Here is a 12,806-nt window from a genome sequence, read left to right as displayed (position 1 = left end):
ATGCTATGGGGATGACCAAATAGACTGCGACACATTTTGGTGGAAGGTAGTAAGGTAGTATCCCAGCCACTACGTTGCTGCTCAACGTGTCTGATGCCGCCCATAAAATTTACGTGATAATGTGGAAAATGTACGACATAAGACGGACGAAAAACCTCTCTTTCGCAGGTAGACCAGTCGCCAGGCCATAAATAATGAATATGTAGCCTACTGTTCAATTGTTATTATTATAATTGGGGGTTTACGTCACGAAGCAACTGAGATCATGAGCGACGCGATGAGGGGCCGGTCTATTCAATTGTTTTACGCGTTGTGCACCACTCACACAGAGTGTTTCAGTAACAATGTCAAAAGTATAAAAGAAGGAAAGCGCGTCACGGAAAATGTGTGATCAACGACATTTGTTTGCAGGTAATATAATGGGGAAACACGCAGAGTCAAAATGTTACTCTCTCGTTTTTCACTTTCACGCGGCTTCATTTCACCACACGCATACTGACACTGAACTTCGTGTTACACTAATATAACCGTCCTGTAAATTTTTGTCACAAGTAGAAACGTAGGGTTGATCACACTTTACTACACAGTAGATTCCCCGCTTATGAAAGAACTGATGTTCTGAGGCTGGAACTGAGGCTGATGTTCTGAGGCTGAAGGCATAGAAGGGACAAATACATACAAAGCCTCAATTTGCCTAAGAAATTAACGATGAAAGATGAAAGTCCCCGAAAAGGTTAGCCAGCTGTAGGACTCGAACCCACATCTTCGGCCAGGTTTGTCTCTTCAGATGACGCACCCTGGAAGTCGCTGAAAAGGCGTGTTAGTTTAGCTCAATTGGTAGAGCCGTGGACCGGCAATCCAGAAGATGTGTGTTCGAGTCCTACAGCTGGCTAACCTTTTCAGTGACTTTCATCTTTCATCGTTAATTTCTTAGGCAAATTGAGGCTTTGTATGTATTTGTCCCTTCTATGTTGTTCCAGCCTCAGAACATCAGTTCTTTCATGTTCATCAGTTGCCGCCTGCGTCGATCCCGTCGTATGAATGTGTGTGTGAGTGAGCAAAAATGTAAGAGTGAAAGGAGATTGAGTGAGAGAGAGTGGCTGGTTTGTCCCTTCAGAAGGCGCACCCTGGAAGTCGCTGAAAAGGCGTGTTAGCTTAGCTCAATTAGTAGAGCCCTGGACCGGCAATCCAGAAGATGTGGGTTCGAGTCCTACAGCTGGCTAACCTTTTCAGTGACTTTCATCTTTCATTCCCCGCTTAGAAGGTTATAGCTAAAATGTGACACAGAAACAGGCGTGCAAACTGTCGTCCGCCTTCAAAATGCATCAAGCTACGAAACAAGGAAGACTCGCAATCTTCTCAACACTTCAGATGATGAAGGCAGCAATGTAACAAACAAAACAACAGGTACCCGAAACAACAGTGAGAGAAAACAGCAAAAGGACGGGTAATCGTTTTCGACCTACGACGTGCTACACATTTTTCTGAGTGATAAAGCAGATGTATGTATGTACTCGTATATGTATAATTTCACACTTATTGTGGCATTTTCTCATTGAATAGAGTATCGAAATTGAGTATGTCCCATGTTTCATGTGTCGGACAAGTCATTTCTTATGGCAAGAAAAAAAGAAACAAAACAGAAGAAATAGAGATCGTGATCAAATTTACTTTTTTAGATCTCGATAACATTACATGTGGCACGTGCTGTGATACTGACTCTGTGTGAAGTACTCCGATCATCGCGTTGCACGATCTCGGAAAGTTCCTTGCTTGCTTGCTTCGTAGGAGATAACACTAGATACGACCTTCCGGTAAACCTTCCTCTCACCCCTCAACCCTTGACTTTGGCCTTTGTGAAGGGATAATAGGCTTGCGGGATAACCCAAGTCCGAAGGGCTATTTGGGGAGTATGGACTTTGTAGAGAACCTGTTTAGGGAGAGAACCCACTGCTGCCGGACACTGATATTAAAGCCCCTCTATACTGTAAAAGTAGCGACAACCTCCTCCTCTCACTCCTCCGTTCGACGCGCGCGCCACCTTCATCGTTCCAAGGCGCAAAACTAGCAGACGACGCTGGCGTGTCTCAATCCTTCTTCTGCGGGGGAATATTTTTGTACGGCGAGCAAATCAATCAAGATTTGCGGTGTACATGCGTTCCGGATGCTGCCTTGGCCCAGTAGAAGTGGAAAAACAATGAAATAAACGCTGCAACCTCCAGTAGACTGGCAGTACAATTAGGGGTTGCGAGGGGACATAAACAGCCCTTTTTCGTCTTTGGCGTGCCCCCAAACCGGGTGTAAACTGCTAAGCGAGAAATACAATTCAGCAACGTTAGTCCTTGCGCAATGAAACACTAATACTTTGATTTTGCAGTCACAGCTTAGCGGTTGGTCAAGAACGGTTGCTGTAAGATGTGCTGAGCAAAAGACAACATAATAAACCGAGTTCTAGTCTCAACTTGATTGCTCAGTGCAATTTGCCATTTTACATGAGCCCAGGAACTAAAACTTTGTGATTTGGCTTCAGCACAAGCACACACACAGTTGATCAAGTGAGTGAGGCAATTGCAATTAAGAGCAGCATGCACAATAAATGGTATCAGACACCCCACACTAAGTAAAAATTTTATTGAAAAGGACAAAGTATAGTCTAAGATTATGGTACAACGTGCACTACACTGTATGTCAGCTATCACAGATCAGCTTTGCACCTCGAATACTGTTTATGCGAGGTTAAGCAGGCTATAATCAAGCTACTGCTACGGCTTTGAGAAACTACGAGTGCTGTTCTGCTACCTAATTCTGTTTGCAGCAACGCGCATGCCTACACTTCAGCTGCCACATCTCTGGGAGCTCTTGGAAACGACGAAGTTCCTCCTTTTTACAAGAATTCGAATTTTAGTTTTCAAAAAATTTGCAAGCACCGCGTCACCAACTTTGTGACAGGTTGGGAAACAGTTACCGAAGCTTAGAGCACCTTGTATAGTCCCCTTCAATGTAACAAGAGACAGCTTGTTTGCAATGAGCTGCTCCTGGTTGGCCTGAACATAGCCCTCTGCTGCTTCTATTACCTGCAGCACTGCAGACGAAGGAAACACTAGCGCACACTTTTCTTTATTGTATGCCTTGAGCACTGTGAGCTTGCTGGCCTCAGCTGTGCCGGTTATGGCAGCGCGACAGTTCTCACACGAGTTTGTCTTTTTCACTTGCGCCACAACGTAGCCAGCAAGGTACTCTAGGGATTCTTGTTCTGGGTGTTCAAGATTAAGGAAATCAGAGGGGTGGGCTACAGCGCTTTGCACTTGAGCTGTCCTTTCTTCACTGGGCAAACCTGTGAGCAGGAAGTAATCCTCTTCGTTGTAACTGCCGTCTTTGCTTGGGCGCAGAAACTGAGCCATGGTTGTTCCGCGAAGTGCGCACACCTGAACTCAATCACACGAGGCACCGGGTTCTTGCACCGCAGGATAGAGAACAGGTTCTCCAACGAGTCCTGACTAAAACGGCTCAGTAAGAGGAACTTGCAGCCATAGTCATCCAGAAACAGCTGTTGAAGCAGCAGGGCCGTTGTCGTTGCAAGTATCAGGCCAGTCTGCACCGGCTTCTAGCTGGTTCTCTTTGAGTCACCAATTGACAGTTCCTCAAACAGCTGAATAACGTCCTCCAGAAACTGGACTGCCTTACCATACTGAACATAATCAAACCTACTACAGCTTGGTTGTTCTCGAAGTCATCATGCGGAACCATTTGAATACAGTCTCAACGAACCACGCAGTTGTCAACGGTGTATTGTCAAGTGTCCCGTTGTCGACAAGTAAACGCAGGGCAGCTGCTGTGTCGTTATTGAGCAGGCTGAAAGCTGGCCCCACCTTCATCTTATGGTAGTGATTGGGCTCTACAGAAGAAGGTTTCGGATGAGGAGCCAGCTTCAGCTCAGCATCACTGTCCACCTCCACAAGCTTCTTGATTGGTCCGATCGACACCTCATTTCCTGGGAGGCAGTACTTTTCTACAAGCTTGTCGGGCACGTAGATCGCTTGGCCATTGGTCAGGTGACTCCTCAGGTTCTTCAGCAGATGAGGCAGTCCGCCATGAAGTGGAGCTTCCTGGTTGAATCACAGGGGTGAGGGCACCAGGTCCTTCTTTTACTGTGCTTCCCAACAATAATTCCAAAAAGCTTCAACAGGCCTTGGTTGCCACCTCCCATATCTGTCACGATAACGTCCACCTTCAAGAATATGGCCTCACATTCTTTGATAATGTGAACGATAAAGTCCTTCGCAGTCTGTGCGTGGAACGAATTCCCAGAGAGGTGATAGGCAATTGTCTGTTTCCAGCGTGTGCTGATGCCACCAAGCATAAACACAAGTCCGTGGGTGGCAAGGGTGTTAGCTGGCAGTGTCCCGTCTGCCAGAGGAATGGTGGGCGATCCAAGAACTGAACCAGATGATGGGTCGTAGACCAGGCCTGGTGACAGCTGAATCTCATCCAGCATGAGGGTAGCATGGTGCTCCTCTGGTGACATGAGATCGACCTGCACAGGGACGATAGTACACTCAGAGGGATGAAAAAGATCCATGTGTGCAAAGGAAGTCTGCTGAAGGCCAAATCTCTACTTAAAAAATGTAAATTTACCTTCATTGCAAGGGACCTCATGATGTCGTTGAGCAGCCCTGGTTCGAACTTGCACATTTCCAGGTGACGTTGCAGAGTGCGCTCAGAAGGCAAGGGTTGTCCAAGCTCTTTGACAGTGCTGTAGCCACGTTTTCCACAGGATAGTCTAACTTTTAACGCCTTTATGACCGTCTTCTTGCTCCACTGAACCCCCTTCATTGTCAACTTTTCGAGGCACTTCAACTGGTCATCATTTAAAAATTTATTTAGTCTTGCGACAATGCGCTTGTTTGCAAGGAGTGCTTGGCACCTCTGTCTATGTGCAAGGTTCAGTCTTCGTCGCGCACTTTGAACTTGATCTTCGAGTTGCTGTATCCTGCTCAGCAATGCGGCATGTGTTGAAGCAACTGCAACAACAAAAAAGAAAGGCAACGCATACAAAAAGTTAAAACCCGCTTTGGAACAACATCATATGCATGTACTACGGGCATTATATGGGCACGACAATGAAAAAGGCTATCTGGAATGTGAAGACTCACCCGTCAGTGCATTCTCTGGTCCTGATATGGGTGTTTCGGTGCACAGTGTTGAAGCGTCGTTACATGTGTCCGTATCCTCCTCGTGAGAGACTATGCAGTGAAAACAATAATACCATGAGCGCATCAGTTACTGCACCTGAAGGAACAGCATTTATCTATATCTCTGCCAAAGGTGCTGTTATTCTCAGTGTCTAGAAAGCCGTCAGGCGCAGCTACGTAGAGCATACACATAAAGTTTATACTCACACAAAAGAATCGTGAAATGTAAGGCACTGCACTTACCAGTATCTATACTTTCCACTTCACACGTGGTCTCTGCCTCTACACTGACCGTGGTAGTGACTGCAAAATATGCAGGAGAAGCATCCGTCAAAGTCAAAGAAGGGAGCACACCGCTATACTCAATTCAACTAGCATGGTAAACGACCTTTTTTTTTTCGAAGCAAAGTAATGTACATATACAAAAAGAGCTTGGTCTGATCTTTTCACATACCAGGACTGTCTTCTCTCAATCGTTTGCACGGCGGCTTACGTGTCTTTTCGACTGGCCGGTGGGAGAAAATGCTTGGTACAGCATTGAACTTCAGCTTTTTCTCACCAGTTTTCGCGAGAATCAGTGGCTCAAATTGGTCCACGGTGAAATGATCCTGAAGTAATATAAACGCTGAATGTAACATATCATATCAAACATCTAAAAAAGCAAGACGAGAGACTGCGAAGAACTCAGGCTGATCATCCGAATTTGCAAGCTTGCTTGGTAAGGTAAACTGATCAAGCAAGCTTTTAGGCAAAATCAAACGCATCCCAATTACCATCGCGCCCCTCATACGCGACGGACTGCAAGCGATTAACTCCGAAAAACCAGTCACATGAGCCATGGCAGAATATTAGCACCCCGTTTGAGACTGGACATCTGAGACCGAAAGATAACTTTGCGAAATTATAAGGCACACACGGCTTACCTCACAAAGTCGGGTATTTCCAGTTGCTGTGAAGTTCTTTCGTCCTATTCTGCGCAACCACACTTTTCTTCTAATATCGTTGGCTTTGCCCTGCGGGATGGCAAAGAGTTTCTTCCCATCTTCTGTTCGGTTGCGGCAACTTACTGCGCAGCAGCCAGGCATGTCGGCAAACAAAGTTTCAACTTACAGGCACATACCGAACTCGATTGAAACGATGCAGCTAATCTGACAGTTACCGCCAACTGGCAACGAAGACTTCGAGAAATACGTCGAAAAGAGCTCACAGCAAAAAGATCAAACAGCGTGGCACAGCTACCCGCGACTGCTGGAACGCTGGAACGATCATGGCGAACGGAGAGGCGGGGCAGGTCACGTGTCACAAACCGGCCTATCCCGGAGGTTGGCGGCTTCCTCAAAGTGCGTCGCTACTTTTAACACTATAGAGGGGCTTTAACTGATATAGGGTGGTGGCTCCCCGTAGTGTCAGCTTTGTCGACCGATAGGGAAGGGGGAAAGTGGAACCGTAGCCTTAAGCCAAAAAATCGAAACAACTACGCTTTTGTTATTAGAAACAAGCTCCCTAGAAACATAACGGGCCTCAAAGAAGGAAGGAAGAATGGAAGGCAGTGCTAGCGGCCGTCGCAATCTAGTCTTGCCAAATGTGGACGAAAAAAGTGGAAGGAGATGGACGCGTGCTCGCTAAATTGATGTCAAAGTTGCATGTCCGTACCTTGCTTGGTTTCGGCAAGGCGGTGAGAGCACAGCCATGCTCTCAATTTTTCTTTCTTTTTCTTTTTTGCTCTCGTTTCTCAAAAATCCTACCTCCGATCTGCTTCGTATTTTGTAGTTACATAGCTCAGGTTATGACATACATGTGTCCGCAAACGGAAGTTTCCCTTTCAGCACAATTCAGGGTAGCACGCAACAAATTGGGAATGCAGGGCAGAATGATCCCTTGAATCGTGATACCATCAAAATGTAATAATCGCGTGCAATAAAACAGAACTGTACACTTTTTAAGCACCTAGTCGTCAAGAAATGGTTTATTTATATAAGATATTTTTTCAGAAAAACGATAATACAGATCACGTAACTTGTAAGGTATAAGCTTGCTGGACGCCGCCGTTATTGTACCTTTTCGGGAGATACTCCGGTTGTTCCTCAGAAACTCTGGACATCTCCTTCCACGTTTTTCGTCCAGATGTGGCAAGACTGGATTCTGACAGCCGTTCGCGCTGCCTTTCGTTCTTCCTTCTTTGAGGCCCGGTGTTTCTAGAGAACTTGTTTCTAATAACAAAGCGCCGTTCCTTCGATTTTTTCGCTTAAGATGGCTACCATAGCACCGCAAAGTCGGCACAGTACACTAGATCCATACCGTACTTGAAGTTCGTGTCGGAAACACATGCCACCGCCTAAGAATTTAAGAACTGAACTTAACGTGAACGGCATTGAGATCTGACTGTGGGAAAAACGAGTCAGAAAGACTCAAAATATATTGCTGGGATGGGATTTGCCATACGTCTGCATCCTGAGCTCTGTCATTCGAGGCCGGAGACGTCGGCAGTAACAGACGCCACTGATCTTGTTAACTCTCTGGCGTGGTTCTCCCGGACGCGATGCACATTGTGTGCTCCGCACTTCACGTTCGTTACGGTCTATCCCGAGTTGTGCTGAGAGGGAACCTTCCGTTTTGCGAACACATGTAGGTCATAGTCTGGGCTATATAACTACAAAATATGAAGGAAATCCGAGGTAGTGTTTTTGAGACACGAGAGTCCAAAAAGCCCAATTTTTGAGAACATAGCTGTACTCTACACCGCCTTGCCGAAAGGGGGCAAGGTACAGACATGTAAATTTGACATCAATTTAAAGGGATGGTCTCGTACCCCCTGGCCCTCTCATAAAGTGTACCATTCGATTGCCCTTTGTTGGAAATGGAATAGTGCGAATTTACCCGACAAAGCACGTCACGGTTATTAAATAAACGAATTAAATCGATAAGGATTGCACAGCATACCGCGATTTGTGTTGGCAACAACAACAACCGGTATGTCGGCGTGCGGGCACTACGAGAAACTCCGTGATTGGATGTAGAAATCGTCTGCTTTCGCGCGCGCTAGCAGACGACTTTGAGAAGTGTCTGGAGACCGTGGAACCCTCGTACATTTTCTTTCAGTTGCCAAGAGAAAGACGCATATTGTAAGAAGCGGCCTACTTGCTGGTTTAGAGAAACGGTGTCAATCCACCTTTGCGTCCTCATTTCGTGAGCAAAGGAAAGCTGGGATTACTCGACCTAAATAAAATCACATGGCGCCTTGAGCTTGCCTAGTACACTATCGTTCTGTGTTTCATGAATTTCTCATCGTTACACCTAACATGCCGAATGGTGGAAACTATTGTAGCGTGCCTGGGTGTAACAACAGGTCTGTTGTCAATGGCAATCTGAGTTTCTATACCCCGAAGGACGAAGCGACGAAGCGTAAATGGGAAGCAACCATCGAGAATCACACACTCGAAGCGTCCTCAACGAAAGTCCTGAATGTGAAACGAGTGTGTTCCGCACATTTCGCTGATGACGCATATATGGTCAGGGATCTTCTGCAAGCGCGGTTCGGGATGGCGCCGAAGAAGATGCGGCTCGATGTAGGAGCCGTCCCCACGATCTTCGGAGCAACTTCTGGCGACAACGGTCTTAACATCAGTAACGAATCTGATGTGCATAATTCTGAGGTCAGTATATTTTATATGAGCCCGCGAAACCCCGAACCGTGTGCCGCGGGGTACCGCGAATGAGTACTGAACCAACCGCATGTCGTAATTGTTGCGTACATCGCCTTTCCAGGCCTGCCAGGTGCTGTCCCAAACGGAATCGTGTATCGCCGAACCAGTCGAACATCGTGAGTTCCATGCTATGTCTTGACGTCGCACGTGCGAAAAATAACCAACGTTTGACTGCTGTTGATCCAGGATATTTTTTCTGAGGAGGGAGGGGGGCTGCCGTGGACAGCATGCTATTCCACTACCAGGGTCAACTGAAACTCTGTGTAACGACTGAAATTGAGTGTGTGTGGGGGGTCACGACATCCGGATCCCCTCCCCGAGACTCCGTCCCTGGTTGAATAGTATGCTGGTGGGATGGCAACAACAGCTGTTTCCCTTGGCACAACGCGCAAGATCGAAATGTTACGGTTCACACGCTAATATACATATCCTTGCATTTTGGCTGCATTCTATTGTCACAAAACGAGGACTAGATTTTATTATTTTGCGTTTTACTTATTGCACATATCTTGCAACAGCTGTATCTTTCATCTCACTTGATCGTTTTTTACCCTTTTAGTGACAGACAATTCAGAGGGAGCAAGATGCGAGAGCAGAGGGACTTTCCTTCCTGTGCCACAGTCAATATCTGATGACGGTATGTCACCAGCAGACATGCATAGCAACTCAGTCACATATCTGGTTACCTTTTCCCCCTCATTGATGCGAACATCTATGTAGAATATTATATCTAGTTCATTAACATGCCGTGACAAAGGCAGCTTCAACTGCAACAATGATTAAACTCACTTTGAGAAATTAGTTTAACACTACTATAAATACCACATTTTAATTTTTTTTTCCTTTTTATGTTGTCTGATTTATTTTCTACTTTATCACTTTGTGACTTCTCCCAACATGTCAATAAATCACTGCTATGAACACATTGCACATCAAATATAGAAAATACAGGGTGTAATTATGTGGTGGCTAACTATAGGATGCTAACATCTGCTCGAAAACGAAGCCTTCAATGGTGTTTTGAAATGCGGACGCGTCCGTACCCTTCTTTTATCCCAAAGACGCTTCGTCATTCTCGTTCTCACATTTTTCTTTTACGAAATCTATGGTTGTCGCATCGAAAAATAGCACAGCTCATCATCAACGCCGCTAGCACGAAAAGTGACCATCAGTGGGAAAAGCTTACGAGAATGTCACGTCACTGCCACGTCACATAGTGACGTAGGTGAAAGCTCCCTATAGCATAGCTCTTGATTTCCACGTCTTTTACAGTCAACGTGCTGGTACTTGGCGGGTTGCCCTTACAACCCCTGATACCCTACCAAACCGTAAGCCAATACGGGTTCAAGTATACACTTGTGCCATACAACCCAGACAAAGGCGCAGGAGCTACCGACAAGGCCACACAGACAGCTGTTCGAACTTGCACTCTTGGTATGCACATATATGTTCCTAAATTCTGTATTATATGGTTTCTTTATCTTGTTTTGTTTGTGGATATTACAAACTGCACATGCCTTTTAGGAACACAGACTCATCTGCACCGTCCTAGAGTGTCTTCACAGGCTTCTGTAAATCCTGCCAGTAAGGTGTCATTGGTTTCAGCAAGCAGCAGCAGTTGCATGCCCGAGTGTGGCGACAGCGGAATGGGCAGCCACTTTGAGATGACACCACCAAACATGTCAAGCTCACAGGTTCCTGCCTTGCCTCTCGACACCAGCCAACCGTTGCTAAGGAGCTCCACCCCGATACCAAAGGAGCTCAACATAACTGTTGAGTCTGAATAGTACGTAGCTTAGTACAGACAAACAGTATGCACTCTAAACGGGGAAAAAAAATTGGACAGAAAACTGCGCGTGGATATTATTTACGTCAAAATACGTATTAACCGAAGGGACCACATATAACATACTGGGCAAAGTAATCTTTGAACAATCCTGTTGCTTTGCTTATTGAACGCAGTTTCCATGAAATGTTTCTTTTTTTCTTTCTGCAGCCCACGTGATCCGCATGACACAACATTTCAGCTCTCCAGTGTCTCAAAAAGCACAGACTCTGACGAGTAAGCTTACATGACTATAATTAGTGCAGTTTATTTGTCGATTTGCTCGCAAATTATGAATGCAAATAATCTACTGATGCTTTCAGGTTTGAGAACGAGGAGCCGTTCAGGTTGCAGCATACATCCCATACTCGTAAAACGTAAGTGTGAGACATTTCATCGTGTTGATTGTATCTCATCAGAGGTCAATAATGGATCCAGGACATTTGCTCACCGGACAATTGTCCACCGACTGAAAGATAAACGCGGACAAATACTCACCACGGTTTCTGACGTGCTTGTTGTTTTTGCAAGTTATATGTGTCGTGTTTGGTGGTTCGTGGAAGTGGAATAGAAAAAGTATATTTCACAAGTATACTTCGTTATGCATCGGGGTGGGGTGGGAGATGACTGCTGGGAAACATCAAATTTGTGGGTCATGTTTGCAACCGCACCCATGACAACAGCCTCTTATTAGTATAAATACTTCATACATGCGCACAAACACAGAAGCATCGTAGGACTCACATGGCAGTAGGGTATGTTGATAAAGGCGGAGCATGGGTGTACCATTATTAAGGGCACATATCTGTTGTTCATTTACTTTCAAAACATACCTTTAATAGCTACGAAGCGGACCGATATAACTAGCAAAAATGCTGCGTGCCTGGCAAGTCTAAAAGCGTATAAAAATAATGTGTACCGATCAATGCCGCCTTTACATAATACTGTGACGGTTATACTTTGATTAGTACTACATAAACTAATCCGATCACAAATTTTAACCCTGACCTCGCGGAATGCAGTGCGTACGCATACAAATACGCTCTGTTATTGTGTCGTGAAAAGTCGAAGCTACAAAATTAGCTGTTTTCTTTTCATGCTTCGACGAGTAGCTTTTATGACGACGAGTATAGATGAACCTCAGAAGGGTCTTTTTGTACTTTATATCTCACAGGGCAGTCCAGCTTTGTGTATGTGAGGTTGTGTTCCTTCGTCAAATATTCCCTGTACAGATAACGAGCACTGGAAGACTTTTTACCACACCCCTTATTTCCTTGTTTCTTGTAAAATAATTACCACACAGATGCCTACACGGTCTCTAAGAGGTTCGAAAAATAGAATTGTGATTTAAAAAATACAACGCTGATTATCATTCACTGTGTCACACAGCGTAAAAGGTGAAAAATAGAACGAGTGAGCAAATGTCCGGTCTCAGCATGGATTGGTGAGCAATTGCCCACTCTCTGTCAATAATACAGTGTATTGTGCCACAATGACGCATTTTGAATTTTGAAAATCATGTTTTATATATCGTTTAGGTGTGCTGCAGATGAGAGGCTGTTTATCGTAGCGGAATCTTGTTTAAGAGAGCTGCTATCAGTGTGTCCTTCGTGCCAGCGAGATGATGTTGAAGCTGATATCACTCTCAAGCACCTGTGTAAGAGCAAAGATGACTTGCGGTTGCCAAAAAGAAAGGCTGTGGTACAGCCAGCCATGGGCGGGCAATAGGCCACTGGGGAATGTTTTGCTGTGCTGCGGGATACTTTTCTCTGGTACAAACATTGCCAAAGCCCTCCGAATGCTGAAAATTATGGGAGTCCCAGCACTCAGGAGATCCCAGTTCTACAAAACGCAGCAATGTTATTTGTTTCCTGCAGTAAACAATGTGAGTATCTCTGATATTTAGGATAAGCTGACTGTGTGACTTATAAATGACATCAGTCAGTCCTCTCATGCAATATGTCTTACTACAAGTGCAAAGTCACAGAGTGCAAAATCATATGCAGTGCATACAGCATACATTAATATAAGCGCTGTTCATTTACAGGTATACGAGACGAAGCAGCAACAACTGCTGGAGGAGCT

General features: G+C 45.3%; 1 protein-coding gene across 1 annotated transcript; it reads right to left on the bottom strand.

The window, feature by feature from the left end:
• Window positions 1-3,120: 3,120 nt before the first annotated feature.
• On the bottom strand, window positions 3,121-6,277 carry LOC135389575 (uncharacterized). Its single transcript, XM_064619611.1, has 6 exons — window positions 6,116-6,277; window positions 5,647-5,800; window positions 5,436-5,495; window positions 5,154-5,243; window positions 4,636-5,021; window positions 3,121-4,534 (listed from the first exon to the last, which is right to left on the bottom strand). The coding sequence occupies exons 1-6, from the start codon at window positions 6,275-6,277 to the stop codon at window positions 4,070-4,072; spliced, it is 1,317 nt and encodes a 438-aa protein (XP_064475681.1). The 3' UTR covers window positions 3,121-4,069.
• Window positions 6,278-12,806: the final 6,529 nt, after the last annotated feature.

Source organism: Ornithodoros turicata, chromosome 3 (genome assembly GCF_037126465.1).
Source record: "Ornithodoros turicata isolate Travis chromosome 3, ASM3712646v1, whole genome shotgun sequence".
Lineage (NCBI taxonomy): Eukaryota > Metazoa > Arthropoda > Arachnida > Ixodida > Argasidae > Ornithodoros > Ornithodoros turicata.
The sequence above is the reverse complement of the archived record's forward strand: the minus strand, read 5'-3'. Positions and strand labels throughout refer to the sequence as shown.

Bases quoted from the DNA above. Each gene is read 5' to 3' on its own strand.
- LOC135389575 (XM_064619611.1), bottom strand. From the start codon at position 6,277: ATGCCTGGCTGCTGCGCAGTAAGTTGCCGCAACCGAACAGAAGATGGG. The intron at 5,801-6,115 runs GTAAGCCGTGTG...ATATTACTTCAG, and splicing joins GAAATACCCGACTTTGTGAG to GATCATTTCACCGTGGACCA. The intron at 5,496-5,646 runs GTATGTGAAAAG...CATATTTTGCAG, and splicing joins ATTGAGAGAAGACAGTCCTG to TCACTACCACGGTCAGTGTA.